Genomic DNA, 23,575 nt, shown 5'->3' on the forward strand with positions numbered 1-23,575 from the left:
GAATATTTAAAAAATATTTGTTTATTATTTTAATGTCAAGCTCAGCACGCCTATGTTTGTTTTGCATGTTGGACTCAAGAAATGATGCAAACCAGAATTTCTTAGAAAGCTTAATTTTCATATTTGAACATTTTATTTACAATTAGTATACAAACAAGACATTAAGAATAATAAAAACAAATAAAAAACAACACAAACCTAATTTATATCGAAGGGGTCATATTATTGGAATTCTGTTTTAAATGATGCCACAAATACATTTCTAATAGGCTTGTAAAACAGTCCAGTTCAGTTATATTTAGTGTTGTTTCTTAAGATGAACATGAAAATCATAGCAATCGTCCTGTGCACCGTGATGAACCACAACAGCAAAGCAGGACCTTCCCTTCAACGCTGCCCACCTCGTAGTTATAATCCCATGTCAACTCTGTGCCAGCTTTAATACGCCTGGTAAAGAGAAATAACAGAGGAAAACAATAAAAAGTTTGCATCTATAAGAATACATTAGTTGTTTGAAGGCAACACACTACAAACGGTTACAAATTACTTATTTTAAAAATGAAAACTAGTATTTAGAAAGGGACTTACTTGCTGGCAAAAAATGCAACCCAGGGGAACCGGAGGTCATGCGTGTCAACAAAGACATTCTGGACAAACAAATTGGGACTGCAGCTATGCTGTTGAAAGAGAAAATCCAACATTAAGTTATTTAAAGTAATAAAAAAAAGTTAGCATGTATATAATTACATCATTATACACTATATGGGCAAAAGTATTGGGACGCCCCTTCAGATAAACAAGTTTGACTACTAGGGGATAGTTCACCCCAAAATTTAAATTCTGTCATAACTTACTCACTATCATGTTGTTACAAACCGGTCTACATTTTTTTGATAAACACAAAGGAAGATATTTTGAGGAATGTCCCTGATCATGAGTCCCATTCACATCCACAGTAGGAAAAAAATAATACTATGGAAGTAAATGGGGCTCATGAACAGTTTGGTTATAAACTTTCCTCAAAATATCTTCTCTCTTGTTCATCAGAACAAAGAAATATGTAACAAAATGAAGGCGATTATTTTTTTAAATTTTGGGTAAACTATCCCTTTAAAGGGATGAAAATTCTGTCAAAATTTACTCATCCCCATGTTGAAAAAAAAAGTTTTTTATTCTGTTGAATAAATAATATATTTTAATAAATGATAGTAGGCACACAGTTAATGGTACCCATTGACTTTCCTAGTATTTGTTTGTCCTACTAAGCATACCGTTAACTGTGTGCGTACCATCATTTATCAAAATATCTTCTTTTATATTTAATGGAAGAAAGATACCCATTCTGGTTTTGTACAACATGAAGGGAAGTAAATACTGACAGTATTTCCATTTTTGGGTGAACTATCCCTTTAATGCTACAGCACAGAATGAGATTCCTGAGAAATGCAACAAAGCTGGAAACAAACTTTTTAAAATCGTATCAAATGGTGGCATTATTGCTGGAATGGATACACCTCTTTATTAGAAGACAGTGTGCCTATCTAGTGTATATCTTGCATATGGTAGAGTTTTTCTAACATTGATGAAGCGTCCGAGGTTGCCCTCCTGCCTCGCGTCAATGATGTAGCACGTTTCCTCTCCGTCGAACAGTCTGCGAGTGTTGTTGGCAAGTTGTGCTTTCCAAGTTTTCTCTTTCCGTGCATCAGACGTTTCTAGAAGTTTCACTCTTCTCTCGAACGACTTTATGGCGAAGCAACGTTTTGGGCCTGAAGCTTCTTGTCCTGGGACAGAAGAAATTAAATACTTATATACAGTATGACAAAATATCATGAAACCAATTGAAGAACAAGCCCTTAAGAGAATATGAGACTGTCCATCAGCTCTCTTTCGGTTAGTGAGTCACATTCTTCAGAGTATCCTCAGATATTTCCTGTGGTTTACATGATAGCTAGCTTTTTCTCATGTAAGGACTTATAAAATAGGGTGGGCCAGGAAAAAAGTTTAGAGGATTTAAGAGTGTAGAGAAACAAATGTATTTCATTATATCTTTTGCTTGTTTCTCTTCTTTTCCAGCCATGCTGAAAATGCGTTCTGATGGTGTACTGATAACACAGATTGATACTTTTTCACAACCATGACCAAGAGAGATTATCTTGCCCCTTTGTTACGCCCCCAAGCCAGCGCATCATCACTGATATCCGTTGCCTCCCCTTGAACTTGAAGACATCTTTGGGTGAGTTTGTACTTTATATTTTTCATAGTTTGTGATTGTTATGACAACCGACACATCCCTAGTCTTAATACTTTAGCTCTGGGATGGTGGATCAGAACCCCTAGACTCCTCATTGAGCACATCAAAATTAGCATATTATACATGGTAAACTTTTTAAAAGGTTTTAGTTAAAAGCACTTGTTGTGCTCTCTTACCATCCGTCTTCACTTTATCAGTATCCAGCTGCATAGCTTCATCTTTTTCTAAAAAGAATAGAGCAAAAATATTTATACAAAGCATGTAATTGGCAGAAGGAACAGGTCATTTGTGTGTACTTGCAAATATTTGTTTGAGTTGGCTGAGATAACGTTATCGTCTAGGGGTATGAGGTCCCGAACGAGCCCCCAAGCCGAAACCATATAGGGTTAATGTTTTGTCTGTAAGCCATGATCAAAATCTCGCTGGCCATATGAGGGTTAGGAAAACAAAGTAATTTTTTAAGACTTTTTTTGGCCTCCAATGAAAGTAGATGTATCTCAGTACTGTCGATCTTGTCACACTTGTCAAGTTGCTGGTAAGCCTACCCTGGTCATTCCACAAGCCCCTCTTAAAGGAAAACAACACAATTTTTTCCATATTTTACTATGTTCTTACCTCAACTTAGGCAAGTTAATACACACCCATCTTCTATCAATGCGTGCACTTAATCCTTGCACAGCGCGCCGCGAACGTGTCAGCACCCAGCCCAGCCCCACTCACTCCCCAGGATCCAAACAGGGACGAACCCAGAAGCCACCAAACACCTCCATGCTTTCCCTTTTTAAAGACTGTTACAGTAGGAGTAGGTACACAAGTAAGTATGGTGGCACAAAATAAAACATGGCGATTTCTGAAACGGATAAAAATGAGAACTATTTGTATTGCGGAAGAGGACTTAAGGGCGATTTATAGTCGTGCGTAGGTTCTACGCCGTAGCTATCCGTAGCCTGTGCGTAGCTCTGCGTAGCCTGACGTGCACCTCACAAAAAATTTAACAGCGCGTCAGATCTACGCGGACCGCAAGCGCTGTGATTGGTCTACCAGAACCCCTCCCGTCAGGTAAAAAAAACTGCGTCATAGGTATTTCCGTTTGTGACGGTGAAAACAAAGATGAGCCAAGTTGAGGAGTGATTTAACTCAAACTGGATCAAAAGTCACTGTTTATTTACTTCCATCATTGCTGGTCTTCTCAAATTATACACAACAAGTTGCTGTTTCTTCTTCGTTTGTGGGTTAACTTTCTAAGCTTCTTCTTCTTTCACGTTTGTGCTGCTACTGTGGTTACATGCGTGGATACTGCCTACCAGCGGTCACGCGTGTGTTTGCACGTCGACGCGGACGACGACGCAAAAGTATAAATGAAAACCGACGCGGAACCTACGCCGTCGCTGTTACGCCGTAGGACCTACACACGACTATAACGAGCCCTTTAGTTTGCAGCACTTTGGCGTGCAGTAAAATCATCACTTCTGACTACTCCCCCCTCGCTCAAACTTACGTCAATATTACTGCGCCCGAGGTCGAAGTGCTGCAAACGAAGTGCTCTTCCGCCATACAATATATTTCTCATTTTTATCCGCTTAAAAAATCGCCACTTTTTATTTTGTGCCACCATGCTTACTTGTGTGACTACTCATGTAACAGTCTTTAAATAGGGAAAACATGGAAGTGTTTGGTGGCTTCTAAATTCATCCCTGTTTGGATCCTAAGGAATAAATGGGACTAGGCTAAATGCTAACACATTCACAACGCGCAGTGCAAAGATTAAGGGCATGCATCGAAAAAAGATGGGTAAATATTACCTTGTCTAAGTTGAAGTAAAAACATAGTAAAATATTGAAAATATTGTTTTCCTTTAAACCTGCACCCGGGGTCTGGGAATATCTTTTTGTCTGACCATTTGTGAATGGAGGGAAACAATCCTATTTGCAATTTCATTTGGTGGAGAAATTACCCACAGCAACCAAAAGTTTACATTTAGCACCCAACATACCTTCCCCACTGCTAGAGTCCTCATGAAAGATGGTATTTTTCCACAACGGACCCGTTTTCATGGTTATAGTCTTCTTGTTGCTTTCGGTCTCTGTGTCCGAGCAGTACGCCTCGCTTTCATAACCCTCCTTCAGTTTCTCCACCCCCTCAATGAAGTCAAGATTGGCCAAATACTCGTTACCAGACACCATGTCATCTTCATTCACTTTATCTTCTGTCATGACTTTACCTAGTAGATTAATAGAGAACATTAAAAAAAGGTTTAGGTTTCTTGTATTAACAAACAGAGACATTATAAACACAAGTTTGCTCACCAGTGAAAACGCATACGAAGGTTCCTTTGGCCACGTCGTCTTTGCAGCGGATGCCCCAGCCTTTGTGTTGAGTCATGAAGAGCTCCAGCCGCAACTGCAGGCCGTGTTGAACCAGTCTGTTACTGCAGATTCGATGGTTGCAGCGGCAGAGAGGGTTACACTCGTACACCCTACAGAGACCAAGGAGAGGACACAATGGCGTTTGTATTGGCTAAATTAACCTTGAGGTATTTATGTGCCAATTCCATGGTCAATACAATCTCAATAATATCTCAACTCTTTTAACAACTCAACTTTATTCGTACAAAAGTGTAATGATGTGTGAAAAATGTGTGTGCATCCTCTGTACATTGTAATGCAATTCACACTAAAACTTATAGACTATACAGTGGAATATGCACATGATATAGAAATAATTCACAATATATAACCAAGAATGAGTTTCTAACCCTGTTGGCAGAGTTGTCTGCAGTCTCTTATACGTATACCCAGCAGTAACATCTACAGGACCTCCGCTGCATAGGGATGTAGCCTCAATGGTCATCTGATGACATGAACACTTTGTCCTGTCATACACATAAATAGACTTTTATTAATGAGCTTAAAGGGACACTCTACTTTTTTTTTTAATATGGTCATTTTCCAGCTCCCCTAGAGTTAAACATTTGATTTTTACCTTTTTGGAATCCATTCAGCTGATCTCCAGGTCTGGCGCTAGCACTTTTAGCATAGCTTAGCATAATCCATTGAATCTGATTAGACCATTAGCATCGCGCTAAAAAAATAAGCAAAACGTTTTGATATTTTTCCAAGTTAAAACTTGGTTCTTCTGTAGTTACATCATGTACTAAGACCGACGGAAAATTAAAAGTTGCGATTTTCTAGGCCGATATGGCTAGGAACTATACTCTCATTTCGGCATAATAATCAAGGACTTTGCCGCTGTAACATGGCTGCAGCAGGCGTAGTGATATTACGCAGCATCCGAAAATAGTTCCCTTAGTATCTTTCAATAGCAGGGATCTATTTTCGGGCAGTGCATAATATCATTGCGCCTGCTGCAGCCATGTTACGGAAGATAAGTCCTTGTTTATTACGCCAGAATTAGAGTATAGTTCCTAGCCATATCTGCCTATAAAATTGCAACTTTTAATTTTCCGTCAGTCTTAGTTATCGGTGTAACTACAGAAGAGTCAAGTTTTAAATAGGAAAAATATCCAAACTCTAAGTTATTTTTTAGCGCGATGCTAATGGTCTAATCAGATTCAATGGATTATGCTAAGTTATGCTAAAAGTGCTAGCACCAGACCTGGAGATCGGCTTAATGGATTCCAAAATGGTAAAAATCTAATTAACTCTAGGGGAGCTGGAAAATGACCATATTTTTTAAAAAAGTGGATTGTTCCTTTAATACTAAGAAAATTTTCATAATGCAATACAATACGCTTATTATGCAAGTGTTTAACCGATTTCTTTAATTTCACTTTTTATAGTGTCACCTGTCGCGGCAGCCATCCGTGCAGTCACAGCCAGTTAAGAAATCTAAACTCGTATTAATGGAGACACCTGGAGCCGGACTTCTGTCTTTGGTGTATCTGATGCTAGGAGCGGGTGTATGGTCCACCTCATTAACACAGGGCACCGGGAGAACCTCTTTGCCCTCCGATATGTCCGGCAGATATAGGTTAGGTTGACTGGTTGACGTGGAGGGGGGTCGGGCACGATTTACAAGGACAAACGGGTCCATGCAGAACATGTCCAAGAAGAGAAAATCACACTGTGTTTCAAACAGGTACACTTGCACTTCCTGCATGTCGCACAGGCTCCTCCCACACGGAGAACGATAGAAGATGTGAAAAAACACCTGATGGGGACAAATTTCCAGTTTACTTAAGCTATACATTTTACTGTTGTGTGTGAACTCAATGAGAACTGTGTGTATTGCTAGCGTAATGCTAGTGACCCATCAGAGCCATTTTTTAACTCTACTCACCTTTCCATCCAGGCGTCGCCGGGCAGTCATCCGCCGAAATTTAAAAAGCAGTGGAATTTGAAGTGGGTTTTGACCATGGTGCATGTCAACATGTTTCGGTCTCACCCCATCCAGGCACGCCGGACAACAGCGATGATACAAGTTTGTAAACTTGGGCTGGTCTTTCTCAAATACATGATCTTCCTCCTCATCAGGCGAAGGTCGCTTTGCACTTCTGGAATAAAAAAATGGGAATAAAGCACATAAAAAGAAATTTGGCCCAGTTATGGTTCGGTGATGCAAGCAAAAACTACAAGAAATATAAATCTTAGTAATTTACTGACTCACCTTAAATTTGGGTCATCGACTGCTGTAACAGATTTGACTGTTTGTATGGCAGCCTTTGATACATTACCAGCTGATGGGATGGAAAAGGGCATGGCCAACTTCTGCAGGACAACCTTTGGTTGTAATGCAGCTGACCTGGCATTTTGAAAGCTCATAGATGGTGCATCAGTGATTTTGTTAACAGTTTGTGGTTTTACAAGTGTGGAAGACACAGCTGGTGTGACCTCTTTAGGGCTAACAGATGGTGGTTTGGTAACTGTGGTATTAGTTTGAGGTGTTACGCTTGTTGGAGACACAGCTGGAGTGTCGTTTTGAGAGCTTTGAGATGGTGTTTTGGTGACTGTGGCATCGGTGTTCTGTGTTTTCTGAGTGGCAGACGCAGCCGTCGTGGCGTTTTGAGGACTCTGAGATGGTGTTTTGTTGGGCACGCTAGCTTGTCGGGTTACATGAGATGAAGCAGTGTTCACTGAGGTGTAGTTTCCTGCTATACGACAGGACAACAAAGTATTATGCATAAAAGCAAGAAAAACACAATTCACAAAACCACACAAACACATACAGATAGACTACCTGTTTTATTGGACGGTTGTGTTTTCTGTTGAGCCAGACGTTTTTTGATAGTAACAATGTGTTCCAGCTTGTCTGAGCCTTTATAAATCCACTCCTTTTGTTTGTCTCTCTGAAAAAGATCAATGTTTATTAGCAAAATTAGGATAATAAATGACAATTCATTTATTATAAAAGGGGGATTTACAGCAATTTATTTAGGTTTCAACCCACTTCCTCAAAAAAGTTATGTTCTGGCAGGGGTTAAGCTTGTGCAGGATGTAAATGTATGTTTTTATGTTAGTGCATAGGCCTATAAGTAATGTCAAACGACTTTAATGCGCAAGTAATCAGACACAATAAGACACAAACGTTTTATAACCTCCATTATTACACTGACACTGAGATGTATCGGCTTATAATCTGTATCGGCAGACAAAATACATTTTTCCCACTATTGGACATTGTCGATAATCAGGGCAGATTACATCCTGGCAATTAAAAAGGGGCGGAAAAACACATCAACAACACTATCAGTATCTGTATCGGCACAGAAATATCGGTGCATTCCTAAATAATACCTACAAAATTAGTCTGATCCAACCTACAAGTTCAATCAACCAGAGGTGTGTGATAAAAGTGCTTCAGACAAAGAGCTGATCTGTTAAAGGTGCCAAAAAATGCATTGTAATAATCTGTTAAAGGACAAGTTCGGTATATTACACCTAAAGCCCTGTTTTCAGATTGTTCACGATGAAATAGAACAGCTCCGACCGAAATCTGGACATATGATGTCGGCCCGAGAATTTTCGGGTGTTTCTTGCATCACCTCCCACCTCTACAATGGCTTTTTAGGTGCACAATCCTCCCTAAAATGCATTAAACTTTCATTTACCAAGACGTGAAACTCACCGAGTGGTTAGGGGTGTTCACTGACATGCCCACACACAAATCGCTGCAAAAGACGCACTCCAAAAGGTTTTTATCGTCGTTTTTGTCCAACTCCATTGACTTGTATTAGATGTGCTGTGATGTACGGTATTACTCCGCGCCGGGAACTTTGTTTGTATTCTTGCAATTGGCAATGACGGATTAGCGCCACCACCTGGGCTGGAGTGTCTATTATTCAAGCTCTCAGCGGAAGAATGTACGGGTGTGAGGCGTTTGGAAAAATAGCTCCACAGTTTACAACGAATGCTAAAACAGCTGTTGGAAAGCCTTTTTTTTCAGCGATTTTTGTGCGAGCATATCAGTGAACACCCCTGACCACTCGGTGAGTTTCACGTCTTTGTAAACGAAAGTTTAATGCATTTTAGGAAGGATTGTTCCTGTGCACCTATACACCCATTGTAGAGGTGGGAGATGAAACAAAAAACACCTGAAAATTCTCGGGGCAGCCGCATATGTTGAAATTTCAGTCTAAACCGTTCTATTTCATCATAAACAATCTGAAAACAGGGCTTTAAGTGTAAAATACCGAACTTGTCCTTTAAATTGTTGTCTGATATCTACATAGAAGGTATACAACTTTATTATGTGCAAAAATGATCCAGAGAAAGTTTTACGTGTCCATTTACAACCCTAGGGTTTGCCTTTAGAATAGAGACAGAGCGCAGCGCGTCATAACCTGAAAACCACGCCCACCGGGGGGGAAGCAATCCAACCGTCTCCATTGACTTTGTATTGCGAGAAGCCGCCTCCTTGTCATTTCTGGCTTATAACAAAAAAGCCTAAAAGCTGCTTTGTGACAATATGTACAGCTAACAAGCCAAAGAACCCAGAAATAAGTTTTTATAAGCTGTCAAGCCGTAAAACCCAGCTTTTAAGGAGAATAAAGTGGATCGCTGACTACGTTTCCCCCTATTGGACGCAGTTTTACTAATAGGAGTACTATGAAAAGTTGCCTGTTTCCATTTCTGTGTCTAAACGCTCGTTTTTTGAAGTCGACAGCTTATAAAAACGTATTTGTTTTTTTTTTGCATGTTAGATGTACACCTTGTCACACAGCAGCTTTTAGGTATTATTCTGTTTTTAAGTTTAATCTGTAAATAAGTTTTTATAAGCTGTCGACACCAAAAAACGAGCGTTTAAAGACACAAAAATGGATACAGGCAACTTTTCATAGTACTTCTATTAGTAGAACTGCGTCCACTAGGGGGAAACCAATCGGCAATCCACTTTATTCTCCTTAAAGACTGGGTTTTACGGCTCGACAGCTTATAAAAACTTATTTCTGGGTTCTTTGGCTTGTTAGCTGTACATATTGTCACACAGCAGCTTTTAGGCATTATTCAGTTTTTTGTTATAAGCCAGAAATGACAAGGAGGCGGCTTCTCGCAATACAAAGTCAATGGAGACGATTGGATTGCTTTCCCCCCCGGTGGGCGTGGTTTTCAAATTTGCATAACTGCGCTCTGTCTCTATGATGGGCTATTATTACCTTATTTGAAAGGCTCATGAATAATAATGTTGAGCTCTGCTCTGATTGGCTGTTTCTTAAAGCAGCTCCTTCAGTAGCTCTGTGTGTGTGTTACCTTATGTTTGAGACTGTATCAGACAAATATACAGCTTTTGAGGAATAATCAATTATTTAGAGATTGTTAATGGAGGTTTCTGAGTGGAAAGTTTGTTTTTCAATATGGACCTGAAAAACGTAACTGTAACGTCAATAGTATAACTTTATCTTAAACACTAGCATATAGCGCTAACACAGCAGTCACAACTTTGTTCTTAGCATTGTAACAATATTGTCTGTCTTTCTTTCTTTTTCTTTCTTTCTTTTCTTTTTAAGTACCATAGAGACAGAGCGCAGTTATGCAAATTTGAAAAACACGCCCACCGGGGGGAATTCAATCAACAGAAAAAAACAGAATAATGCCTAAAAGCTGCTGTGTGACAATATGCACAGCTAACAAGCCAAATAACCTAGAAATACATTTTTATAAACTGTCGAGCCGTAAAACCCTGCCTTTGAGGAGAAAAAACTGGATCGCCGACTACGTTTCCCCCTAGTGGATGCCGTTCTACTAATATGAGTACTATGAAAAGTTGCCTGTTTCCACTTTTCTGTCTGTAAACGCTCGTTTTTTGAGCTCGACAGCTTATAAAAACTTATTTCTGGGTTCTTTGGCTTGTTAGCTGTACATATTGTCACACAGCAGCTTTAAGGCATTATTCTGTTTTTTGTTATAAGCCAGAAATGACAAGGAGGCGGCCTCTCTCAATACAAAGTCAATGGAGATGATTGGATTGTTTTTCCCCCCGGTGGGCGTGGTTTTCAGGTTATGACGCGCTGCGCTCTGTCTCTATACCAGCTTTTAAGGCTATATCCATGGCGAGAATAAAGTATAATTAAATAAAGGAAGACTAGAAAAGATGTTTAAAATTTATTTCCTCTAGAAATCTTAAAACCATGTTTGGATTCACTTGATTAAAAACCTTTTGGATGATTTTCTCCTGAGAGTAAAGTAACAATATTGTACTTAATTTAATGTCTAATTTAACGTTGGGGGCGTACATCTTGACTGTAACTTCCCCGTTGGCATTATGTTGAGATTGGCCTGTTTTCCAGTGGCGTTTTGCATGCACGAGTTTTACATAAGGTGGAATAAACAAATCGTATTTGAGGCTCACAATGTCATTACCATCTACAGAACTCTTTATTCATCTAGTAAATACAGTTTTCCATTCTATGGCACCTTTAAACAACCATAAAAACAAGAAACTGTCATGCAAATCTGTTTGAATTAACGATAACCAGGTTTGCACAGCTTATAAAGTACACATGCAGCTTACGTAAGAGCCAGTGTCACCTTAAAGCTAATCTGTATCAGGCTTCCATCCAACTGGTCAACCGTGCAGGGCTCAAATTTGCCATCACGTTCCGCCTTGGTGTCTTGGCCCACACGAAGCACCACAGCAATTGGGTTAGGATAGACACGTAGATACTCCTTCACCTGGGACCGACAGGTCTCATCGTCTATGTCCCTCCAAACCTTTTTCACTACAAAGAAAAATATTTCACCACAATAAAAACATCCTCTACTACCGGTAGTTTTCAGGTCTAGATATTTCTTACATTGTTTGCAGACGAGATGAAGGTCTGGTAGTGCCACATAAGCTACCCGTCCATCATCATAAAACACCAGAAACCTGTTAGAATAAAACATGATATATAAAACAGTTAACAAACTATAAAAGCATGTTTGTAAACACAAATAGCATTCGAAAATATGATTCAGACCACAAAAACTACATGAAGAGTTTTCAGGAGAACTCGCCTCATGCGATTCTTGCGATCTGGAAGTTCAGCAAGCACGGCGGCACCGAAACACGTCTTTTCTTCATCATCTTTATAGCTGACCACAACCCGACAGCCAATGAACAGATCCTTAAGCAGGGGTGGGTTCATACAGGCCAGGTGATGAGGAGGAATCTTGTATATTTTACCCTTCTTAAACTCCAACTTGTACTTGTTGTCATTTTCTTAAAAGAGAAAAGATTAGGCTGGGTAAACCTTTGCTGCTGTAAACAATATATTATTTAAAAAAAACAGTGCAAAGACTACCAAAACTAGTGTGAAAACTTAATCTGAACTTGTAGACCTATCCAGAGACTTAAAGGATTACTCCATTTTCTTAAAAAATCCAGATAATTTACTCACCACCATGTCATCCAAAATGTTGATGTCTTTCTTTGTTCAGTCGAAAAGAAATTTTGTTTTTTGAGGAAAACATTCCAGGATTTTTCTCATTTTAATGGACTTTAATGGACACCAACACATGACATTTTTTTTCAACAGAGTTTCAAAAGACTCTAAACGATCCCAAACGAGGCATAGGGGTCTTTTCTAGCGAAAAGATTGTCATTTTTGACAAGAAAAATAAAAAATATGCACTTTTAAACCACAACTTCTCGTCTATCTCCGGTCCTGTGATGCGCCAGTGCGACTTCACGCAATACATCATCCCGTCAAGAGGTCACGGATGACATATGCGAAACTACGCTTCAGCGTTCCGACGTTGTTGTAAGTGGAATGATACTAATTAATGTCTTTGTGTCAGTTTATTGTTTAAAATGGTCCGCAAATGTGCGTTTTATATATGTAATACGTGACCTCTCTACGTCACTACGCAATTACACGAGGTCGCACTGGCGCATCACAGGATCGGAGATAGACGAGAAGTTGTGGTTTAAAAGGGCATATTTTTATATTTTTCTTGTCAAAAATGACAATCGTTTCGCTAGATAAGACCCTTATGCCTCGTTTGGGATTGTTTAGAGTCCTTCAAAACTCCGTTGAAAAAAACTGTGTGTTGAGTTAAAGAGTAACTAAACCCTAAAACAACTTTTTTTAGTTAATGATCTGTAAGAATGATGCTTTATTAGTGCTGTTCATTGATTTTAGTACGTTTTTTGACATTTGGATATAAAGTGTTTCAATACTTCAATATATGGTGTAAAAACGTCTGAGTGCTGCCCTCTTCAGGTTGAACGGTGGCTACTGCAGTTAAATTTTCCTATTGGATGTTGGGTCCAAAAAGTAACTCGTGACGTAAGCAGTTTCAAGCTCACCACGCCCTTGTTACGATCTCACCACACACTTGTTACGAGCTTAGTTCGTCTCCTCTATCTCCGTTGGGATCTGCCCACTTTTCTTGCATTTTTCAAATATTGCCAGTGGGTGGAGTCAGGCTCTGACCAGGGGTTTAGTTACGCTTTAAGTGTTGGTGTCCATTAAAGTCCATTAAAATGAGAAAAATCCTGGAAAGACATCAACATTTTGGATCACATTGTGGTGAGTAAATTATCTGGATTTTTTAAAAAGGAAAATGGACTAATCCTTTAAAGGGGACGTTTAATGGTATTTCAAGCATTCTGACTTATTAACAGAGTTATAGAGTTGTTTCCTCATGCTAAACGTAGGCAAAGTGTCAAAACAGCAGTTGGGCGTGTTTCAGAGTATTTCTGTGCCGAATGCACTTCGCCAGGGTTCGTACAAGTTTCGGCTAGTTTTTTTTGATTACAGTTCTAACTGACGTTTCAGGGGTTTTCGATACGTATCACTTCTTTATATGGGCTTCCGCCGGAAAACTTCCCCCGGAAAACCCCGCCCAGCCGTCAGTCAGCGCGAGACGCTAGAGCTTGCTAACAGTTTATCACGCCACTCAGCTTTGTTTAATTTCAAAAGTCAACAATGGCACAACAAGAAGTGTGTTTTTGGATGTAAGGAGAAGACATCCAGCCTTATGGAAACAATGGATATAGTTTACTATCCGGATTAGCAGCGGAGTTTTGCGTGTGTGTTTGATGCTGTGGATTTTCAGAACCGGGTCATGACGAGTTACACGTGGTAAGTAAGACTTCTGTCTTATGTTGGAAATAGGCGCGTGTATATTATATAAATGACACGAACATGTAGTGAATCATAAGTTAAAAAAGTGTTGTATAGTGTTGCATGACTCGTACTCGCTCCTCCCGCGGTGGTAAGTCCTCCTTCTTCATTTTTCGTACGTTATCGGAAAGATTCGGTAAAGCTAATCTTTCTTTTATAAATCTGATTAAACTAAAGACTCTTCAGAGATATAAAGGATGTCATACTACTCTATAGGTACTCCAGATTAACATCAGAAACAGCGTGTGTTACGTGAGCTTTAAAGTTTAAGACATAGATACTGCCCACATTCACTCCCTGATTGGGTGTTCTGGATCATTGCGTATCCTTCTCCGATTTGCCCCTATCATATGACCATTACAATATTAAACAATAATAATGACCAGCTGCAGCAACCGTGTAATCATAACACATGGACAAAACTGCAGGCTTTGCTCTTTTTAAGCACAAGTGTTTTTATTAAAGACACAAAGCCTGCAAACAAGCACATAGCTAAGCTTTATTAAAGCAATAAGCTCTTATACAGTTATGCATGCATGCCCAGTATGCAAGAATAGACATGCATTATGCATTTTCAGTCGTGTAGTGTGGATGGAGATTTTTGGTGAAAAGAAAATGCCATGATAAAATGAAAACGCACTAATGTACTGTATTTTACGGACTATAAGTCGCACTTTTTTCATAGTTTGGCGGGTGCTGGAACCTATAGTCAGGTGCGACTTATACGTCAAAATGATTTAATATGAACCAAGAAAAACCATTACAGCCGCGGGAGTCCGCTTTGTGCTGCTCCTGTATTTATGTAATTCAATGGATTCAGTGATGCGGAATGACTTCGGGACCTTTTTTACTTCATTTGGCTTGTCGTGTTAATTTAGCTTATTCAGCCTCCCGGGAATGTTCTGTATGCTATTGTGTATCGTGTAAATAACTGTTTATGTTACTTTACGGACACCTATTCAGCTTGCTGTTCTGTGTGCTATTGTTTAGTTAAATAACTTGCCTTTCCAGATTAAATGTCTGTTCTTTGGCTTGGATTTTGTGAAATCATTTTCGAAATAAACGTGACGTATAGTGCAGTGCAACATATATATGTTTTTTCCTCTTCAAAACGCATTTTTGACTGATATTCGCACCTTATACCCCAGACCCTGATAGCACACAAACATCTCAAAGACGTCTATTTGATGTCTGCGTTTACATCTGCAAGACGTATTATTTAGATTGTTTGCTCATCTGCAATACGTCTCTGAGACGTTTCCTAAAAGATGTCATATAGACATATTGAAGACATCTGCAAGACGTTTTTGATTTAGAATGTATGTAAAGCAGCTCTTTCAAAGACCTTTATAAGACGTTTTTACACACCAGATGTATTGCAGATCTCCAGATCTTTACCAGACATCTTGCAGACGTACCTGTGCTATCTGGGAGAGCGACTTATAGTCCGGAAAATACGGTACACATAACATAAGTCAATAGTCCCTTTCACACATACAGTCTTTACTGGTAATTTACTGGTAAATTGCAGTTAACATGTCATGTGTGAACAGAACCTTTCCGGTAAATCAGTGCTCCCAATGTACCAGTAAGACAGGTTGTAAGATTACCAGTAATTTACCGGTAAGCGATATGTGTGAACGAAAAATATAGGATTACCGGCATTTAGAATGGACGACGTCAGACCGCGCTGACAGATCGGGCCAATCAGAACGTTTTTATACAGGTGACGCGTTTACCCCCGCACTGTTTACGTTCGTTTCCACACACACATGCTGCTTAAAAGTCGAGCACACCTGAAGTTAACATCCACATTTCTTCAAAGTTGCTTAAAACAGCTTACCATCTACTTGCCAAATTGCCGACGTCCTTAGCACACCTTCTGTGAAGCCTAATGTGCAAACGCAGGTTCCGTTTGACGCCACCTAACGCAATGTTGTTTGGTCACGAGCAACTTCGCGACCGTTTGCCACAGATGTGAAAACAACAAAATACGGACCGACAATGTTAAGTCACAACCCGCCATTGTTTACAAATACGACACGGAGCTTGCCGGCCGCGCGTCACAGGTAACTTCCGCTTTCACTCCGAGTTTACCGGTATTTTGATACTGATGTGTGAATGATGTCTTACTGGTAAAAAGACGGAACGTCACTGCATGTGTGAACAGCACATTTTTGTATTTACTGGTAAATTCATTCTGGTAAATTCATGGTAATTTACTAGAATTACTGTGTGAAAGAGGCTAATGTCTTGCTCACTGGAATGTTGCAAGGCATTATGCTTCACAAAGCTGCTTTGGAACAAACTACAATACAATTATTAAGAAATGGGTACACCTTACAGAAAAAAAAGTTTGTCACCTGGTGTTTGAGTTTCTACCACTGTTCCTCGATACCATGCATTTTTCTTCCCCTTCCCCAATGCAACCATGTCGACCTTTAATTTTATCTCTGCATGCGTTTTAGTTGGCTCCGAGGACTTGCTGGATGGTGCACTGGAAGCTAAAAAAGACCAACAGATGATACATGATCTTATTAGCAGTGTTGGGGGGTAACGCATTACAAGGGACGTGCATTACATAATATTACTTTTCTGAAGTAATACAAGTTGGGTATTTTACACTTAAAGCCCTGTTTTCAGATTGTTTATGATGAAATAGAACGGTTTTGACTGAAATTTCGACATATGCGGCTGCCCCGAGAATTTTCGGGTGTTTGTGTTTCACCTCCCACCTTACAATGGGTTTAATGGTGCACTGGAACAATCCTTTCTAAAATGCATTAAACTTTCGTTTACAGAGACGTGAAACTCGCAGAGTGGTCGGGGGTGTTCACTGGTGTGCTCGCACGGAAGTCGCTGCAAGAGACGCATTCCAACAGGTTTTAACGTAGTTTTTGCCAACTCCATTGACTTGTATTAGATGTGCTGTGAGGTACGGTATTACTCCGCGCCGGGAACTTTGTTTCTATTCTTGCAATTGGCAATGACGGATTAGCGCCACCACCTGGGCTGGAGTGTCTATTATTAAAGCTCTAAGCGGAAGAATGTACGGGTGTGAGGCGTTTGGAAAAATAGGTCCACAAGTTACCAACGAATGCTAAAACAGCTGTTGGAAAGCATCTTTTGCAGCGATTCGGTGAGTTTCACGTCTTTGTAAACGAAAGTTTAATGCATTTTAGGAAGGATTGTTCCAGTGCACCATTAAACCCATTGTAGAGGTGTGAGGTGAAACGCAAACACCCGAAAATTCTCAGGGCAGCCGCAAATGTCGAAATTTTAGTCAAAACCGTTCTATTTTACCATAAACAATCTGAAAACAGGGCTTTAAGTGTAAAATACCGAACTTGTCCTTTAATATTTGGGTTACTTTTTCAAAAAAGTAATGCAAGTTACTTTTTTAGTTTAATTAATTTGATTTAAAAAAATGATGTACTGAATTAAACTAAACGTAGTCACGTTACGCACTCTATGCGTACACGCCTGTGCGGGAACAGTTTGAGTCAGAAACTGAGATGGCAGGCCAGAGCTCGACATTTTTGTGATGAAATATGCAATTTCTGAATACAGAACTTTTCAGTCATAAAAACACCTGCAAGGCCTGAAAGAGATCAAGCCTTAGCCAAGAAAAAGTAACGCAAAAGTAATTAAAAAGTAACTTAAACATTACTTTCCATGAAAAGTAACTAAGTAACACAATTAGTTTTTTTTTTTTTTGGAGTAACTTAATATTGTAATGCATTACTTTTAAAAGTAACTTTCCCCAACACTGGTTATTAGATGCTTTACTAATCTCAAGTTAATTATTTAGTGAATTTTTAGATGACACCTACATCAAAAAGAAGTAGTTAAGTTTTTACCTCGTTTAGCTTCTGAAGGTTTCGCAGAAGCAGCAGGTTTTTTGATAACTGGAGGTGGGCTGGTTGGAGGTGGGCTGGTTACTTGATTGCTGGTGGTATTTTTAGCAGCTGTATTACTTGATGACTCTGAGGGTGGGTTAGGGGTTTCATCACTTTGTGTATGGCTGTCAAGCTCCTCTGTGTCATAAAGCTCTGTGTCATCACTACTCTCTGCATGTGAAGCTGACATTGCCGTTTCTTTTTGTGAGCTGGATGTGTGGGAGACGGGTGACGCAGTTGCAGAAGATTTCAGCTTGGCCTTGGTACTCGATGACGGCTCGGGGGATTTCGATTTCTTCCTTTTGACTGCCTTTTTGTTTGTAGGTGGCGATTTATTACTGGAAATAGTGTTGTCTTGTTCAGAGTTGTTTGACGGTTCAGACGGCTGTTCAGAGGACATCTCAGTAGTCTTTGATGGTGAATTACAACTTGGAGTACTTTGAGGTTGTTTCGAAACGCTTGGCGATGAAGACGGTTCAGGAGTTATTGCTGCCAGTTGAGGTTCAGTTTTAATGGCACGCAAATCCAAGCTTGGATCGGGAATAGTTTTGGGTTGTTCGGTTTTTAATGTTGTCAATAGTAGTTCAGTCTTAAGTGTAACCATGGAATCCGATTTGTGATCCACAGTCGTTTCAAATTTGCTAGGAAGAGGAGGAATTTCAAAAAACACTGGCTTCGATTGAAGTTCACTTTTAACTGAAAATGGGTGGGAATTGCTAGAAAGTGAGGAAATGTTAGAAATGATCGGTGTGAGTTGAGGTTCAGTTTTAACGGCAGCTACGGCATCCGAATTATAACCAGCACTTATGATGGGAGGAGTCACGGACATCATTTCAGGTTCACGCTTAACTGATGCTAAGGATGAGCAGTCATGACTGAAGAGTGTTTTTTGATCTTTGCAATTGTGAAGTGAGGGTATCTCAGGCGTTAATGCCGTCGATTGAGGTTCGGTCTTGATTTTTGCAGTGAAATCCGAATTATGGCTACTAACAGGATGTTCTGTACTGTACATTTTAGGAGTTGTTGCCATTGACAATGATTCAGTCTTTACTATTGCAATGGAGCTGTCAGTTGGTTCCAGGCTTTTTGTGAAATCACATGCAGGTGTGATTGAAGGCCTCATCTCTGGGGTTGAGATCGATGAAGGTCTGATGGAGATGTCCGATGATGAATCTGCTCTTATGGAGGATGTTTTGGTCACCATCTGGACTAAATCCTGAACTAGTCTGGATGACTTCTCAATTGCTACAGTCACCTTTTCGAGCTAAAAAAGAGACAGAGAAAGTAAGCATCAAGCGGTGAATTATATCATTATGTGTGTATCATTTCACCAGATAATATCCTCACCATGGGCTCCAAAGTTTCTTTGGTAGCTGCAAGTGTAAAAGAAAAATGCAAAGGTCAAAGTCTTGCAATTGACATTTAAAGGATTGCGTCATAATTTCTAGATATGCACCGACGTTACATTTGTCCACAGATACCGATAGCCGATTATTTAGACCGATACCGATTCTGAATGTTATTTATTCATATAATGACCATTATTATTAAGCAAACTAGTGTTGTGTCTTTACATTTTTTATAAACAGAGCTCAAATTCATTGTATTTTCCTGTTCTCTTTTGCTTGACAGGACATATCGGCCATGACTATTAGCTGCCGGCCAATAGCTGATAGTGTGAAAATGTGCTATTATCGTCCGATACCGATCTCTATTTATTTCCCATAATAACATTTCCTAGCTCTTTTAATGAATGTCTCTTACCACCCATATCAACGAACACAATATCATCATCATCATCACGCCGACTCTTTTCCTCCCCAGCCTCATCGTCTAGGATCTGAATGACGTCCTGTGGTTCTTTGACCCCTCCTTCTTCTTCCTCCGAGTCGACATCTCGGTAGTCCAATCCCAGCATCCCATAAAGACCTTTCATCACTGACTCGCACTCAAGGACTGATCTGATATAGACGGCCAAAAACAAGTAATATCATGCAAAAGTAATATTAAATAATACAAAAGTATTCAAATGTATATTCACTTTAATATTCAATGCCAGCACATTTGCATAAAACATTTAATGTACTTTGAATTGTAATGCACTGCTCTTATTTGATAAATTTTTTAATTATTTTTATCATTTGGTACTCATTGTGAAGATTCAAAAGATGTTACAGGCCATAAAAATATATATTTTTTAATTCTATCGCTCTCTCTTGCAATAACTATTGCAGTATGTGTATTGCATAGGATTGCAAAATTCTGAAACTTTTCAAGGCTGGAAATTAACAGGAATTAATGGAAATAAACTGGGAATTTAAAAAAGTTGCCTATAACTAGGGCTGTGACGATTAATCGTGCAAATGCGTGTTTTCTCAATGAATGAATTTGAATGAATTACGGTGAAATGCCGCCACATCCAAAAGCCAGAGGGCCCTCTCGTGTAGAAACGCCATTTGTGCCACAGAAGAAGTTGCATTACAAACGCTATTCCAGGAAATGTCTGAAGGGATATTTATATCGCTGTTCTTCAGATTGTTTCAGGTATTTTCATGATAATACATTTTTTTTAATGATTGTGTTTGACGAGTGTTAATTTTTTTTATTTACATAACGACTAAAACTTATAGTGATTTTAGATTGATAAGGACTTCCTACTGATCACAAAGCCGTAATACACGCACAAGCTGTGCATGAAACACAGAATCGCAGCACAATTATATCAGTCAAGAAATGTTTTTGTTTGTATATGATAAAGTTTAAATAAATTATCAAATAATTCCCATTACATTTCCAATTTGGAATATTTCCAAAATTTCCCAGTTTAAGTTCCCATGGAAAGTTCCCGGAAATTTACCGGAAACTTTGCGCCCCTTTGCAGCACTAGTATTGCGGCATGCTCATTTGCGATATTTTCAGTCATTTTGGATTTATCTAGTAAAAACTGATTACTAACTTACTTCCTAAAAACATTTCACACCAAATCTGCTTAAAAATAATTATTATTAACATGAATTTGGTCACATAAAAATGTAGTACATCCATGTGTCACGTTTTAAAGGTGCAGTGTTTTAGAGGCATCTAGCAGTGAGATTGTGAATTGCAATCAACCGCTTAGTCCACCGTCACCAAAACGCATAGAGAAGCTACGGTAGCCGCCACAGGACAAACATGTTGTCTTCTAAGACAAAATACAGTAGTGACAAAACTGGCATTTTGGGCTACTGTAGAAACATGGCGGCACAAAATGGCGACTTCCGTTTAAGAGACCCACGGTGTATGTAGATAAAAACGTCTCATTCTAAGGTAATAAACACATAACGGTTCATTATATAAGGTCTTTATACACCACCGATAATATAGTCATGTATATTATATTGCATTTCTGTCAAGAAATCCTTCTAAAAGTTACACAGTGCACCTTTAACTAACCCTAGATATCAAATGACATTTTAATAAGATGATAAATTAAGTCACTCACTCGCAGGCACTGTTGTACAGTATTCGGGTGTGGGTGGCATCAGTTTCCTTCTGCTTGACCCACTCCTCCACCTGCGCCAGCTGTTCGTGTCTCTGGACCAGCTGAGGGTTTTTGTTCACCTCTGCTTGGATCCAGCGCTGGAGGTCGTCCTTCGTCATCATCATGAGGTTCTCCTCATTCGGTCCACTGCTCATTCTGTTACTGTTTGAGACACATAATGAATCAGATAAACCCTTGAAGACAGATGTCATGTTGGTGCTAAATGAAAAGCGAGTATAGTCTTCGACTGTCTTATCTTTACAATGACATTTACCTAAATCATAATTTATGTATGTGCTTATTTTCTTTGAAACTTTTATAAAAGGCATCTTGGCGACCTGATTTTGATCAGCATAGTTTGAACATTTTAGGTAAAAAAAGCAATCCCTGTCTTAAATGATAGGTTTAGAAGCACCTAAATCATGGATGTAAGTCTTAACTACACAATAACGGTAAACATATCAGTCAAATCTGATTGGTTAATTGTAATGTTGTTGACCCCATCTCTAACCTTAATTAGGAAGACAATAAATCTTGCCTGAGATCTAAGCAACGAACTTATACATTCGTGGACTCTATCTTGACACATGATGTGAATTTATGTAGATGTCAGTCTCAAAATGGTAAATACTCATAACTGACAGATCAATGAAGAACTACAACCGTGACAAGAGGAGGCAGCACATACAAAAAAACAACAACTTCTATTCAACTTCCTTCTTACAATTGTCACACAATTATAATAAAAACATCTCTAGCAAGGCTATCTTTACATTCATTAAAGACAGTGCCAAGCATCAAGTTATAAACATTCTCGCTAATCCCTAATATTGTAGTATTTATGAAGTGATTTGGACACTCACAGATTCATTGGCGCTTAGCAGAGCAGCAGTAGTAAAGGATTTATGGCGCACGATTCATACGCAAACGCTTGCTCGACAAAGTAAAAGTCCCTCTGCGTTGCAGTAGATGTTTACCGCGCGATCGCTGAACTATAAGGTAAAACAAACAAACATGTATACTCATATGAGCTAAAAACACGTGTAGCACAACAATAATGCGGTTCCTTCGGTATGTTGGCGACTGCAGAGAGCCTACAAAAGTTGTTCTGATTGGTCCAATGCACGTCGACGCGGGACGATTGACTCCGCCCACCGCATTTGTTCTCCTCAAAGGCTTTATTTAACACCAGTGATAAAAACTTTATATAAGAGAGTGCAAGAGAGCACTGAGCAATTTGGATGTAAACGATAAAAATGAACAGAGTAACAGGGTTTGCTTTCAATTTCATTTTATTTTCACAAACTTATAATAAAATAAAATATTTAACATATTGAAATGAAACAGAAATTACTTTAAAAGCAATTTATTACCTTTTAACAACACATAATAATGCTCATACTTTATATACTTGAACAAAAGCATGAACAAAATAACCAATACAAGATTTTGACAAGATTTAAAGGGGATATATCATGATAATCTGACTTTATCCATGTTTAAGTGCTATATTTGGGTCCCCAGTGCTTCTATCAACCTAGTAAATGTGAAAAAGAACTAACCAGTAACTTAGTTTTGGTAATCCATTCTTTGCAAGCATGTGAAAAAAATGGGTCTCCTTGTGATGTCAGAAGGGGATAATACCACCCCTAATCTGTACTATCCAACCACGGCACTGCCATTTAGTGAAGAAATTAGCTCATTTGCATTTTAAAGGACACACCCAAAAACAGCACATTTTTGCTCACATCTACAAAGTGGAAATTTTAACATGTTATAATTAATTATCTATAGGGTATTTCGAGCTAGAACTTCACATTTGTACACCAAAGATTTATTTTACCTTTAAAAAAAATCTTGTTAATGTCCCCTTTAAACAGTAGTACGATTTATTCAAGTAAATGCAGAAGTAGAATAAAGGCTTTTTATATTTTTGAACTGGAAGTAGTGCCTTGGATTCTGATTTATTAAATGCAGAAGTGTTTAAGTGCGTTTTCAATCAGTTAACCCTTTAAGGGCAGTTATAAAACACCATATATCAGTGGTTCTTAAACTGGGAGCTGTGGTCCCCTGAGATGGCGCCAGGGGGGCCCCAGTTTAAGCAAATACAATGGAATTCAATGGGTACCGTCAAATGTGTGCTTACCATCTTTTATCAAAATATCTTCTTCATTATTTATCACAATACTTCAGTAATATTTGTTTCCCTACTATAGAACTCAATGGTTTGCCTACCATCACTTTTTAAAATTATATTTTTTGTGTTCATCAGAAAAAAAGAAATTCATACAGGTTTACAACATGAGGATGAGAAAATGATGACAGAATTACAATATTGG

At 39.0% G+C, this 23,575-nt stretch overlaps 1 protein-coding gene across 2 annotated transcripts; it reads right to left on the reverse strand.

Annotated features, from left to right (window-relative positions):
• Positions 1-114: 114 nt before the first annotated feature.
• Positions 115-22,347, reverse strand: setdb1a (SET domain bifurcated histone lysine methyltransferase 1a). Of its 2 annotated transcripts, none has more exons than XM_055218993.2 (20): positions 22,100-22,347; positions 21,198-21,398; positions 19,481-19,677; positions 19,064-19,089; positions 17,678-18,980; positions 16,181-16,321; positions 11,704-11,908; positions 11,502-11,575; positions 11,236-11,426; positions 7,448-7,556; positions 6,878-7,358; positions 6,551-6,764; positions 6,057-6,421; positions 5,007-5,123; positions 4,558-4,727; positions 4,245-4,472; positions 2,428-2,475; positions 1,579-1,781; positions 589-677; positions 115-447 (listed from the first exon to the last, which is right to left on the reverse strand). In XM_055218993.2, exons 1-20 carry the CDS (start codon positions 22,105-22,107, stop codon positions 330-332), a joined length of 4,488 nt encoding a protein of 1,495 aa, XP_055074968.2. In that variant the 5' UTR covers positions 22,108-22,347; the 3' UTR covers positions 115-329. The 2 variants fall into 2 exon arrangements, with proteins under 2 accessions (XP_055074968.2, XP_055074967.2); XM_055218992.2 differs by having other exon boundaries at positions 6,878-7,361; positions 22,100-22,346.
• Between the last annotated feature and the right edge of the window lie 1,228 nt (positions 22,348-23,575).

Source organism: Misgurnus anguillicaudatus, chromosome 20, assembly GCF_027580225.2.
Source record: "Misgurnus anguillicaudatus chromosome 20, ASM2758022v2, whole genome shotgun sequence".
NCBI classification, from domain to species: domain Eukaryota; kingdom Metazoa; phylum Chordata; class Actinopteri; order Cypriniformes; family Cobitidae; genus Misgurnus; species Misgurnus anguillicaudatus.

Bases quoted from the DNA above. Each gene is read 5' to 3' on its own strand.
- setdb1a (XM_055218992.2), bottom strand. The intron at 1,782-2,427 runs GTAAGAGAGCAC...CTTCTGTCCCAG, and splicing joins TGATAAAGTGAAGACGGATG to GACAAGAAGCTTCAGGCCCA. The intron at 448-588 runs GTAAGTCCCTTT...TCTCTTTACCAG, and splicing joins GTTGCATTTTTTGCCAGCAA to GCGTATTAAAGCTGGCACAG.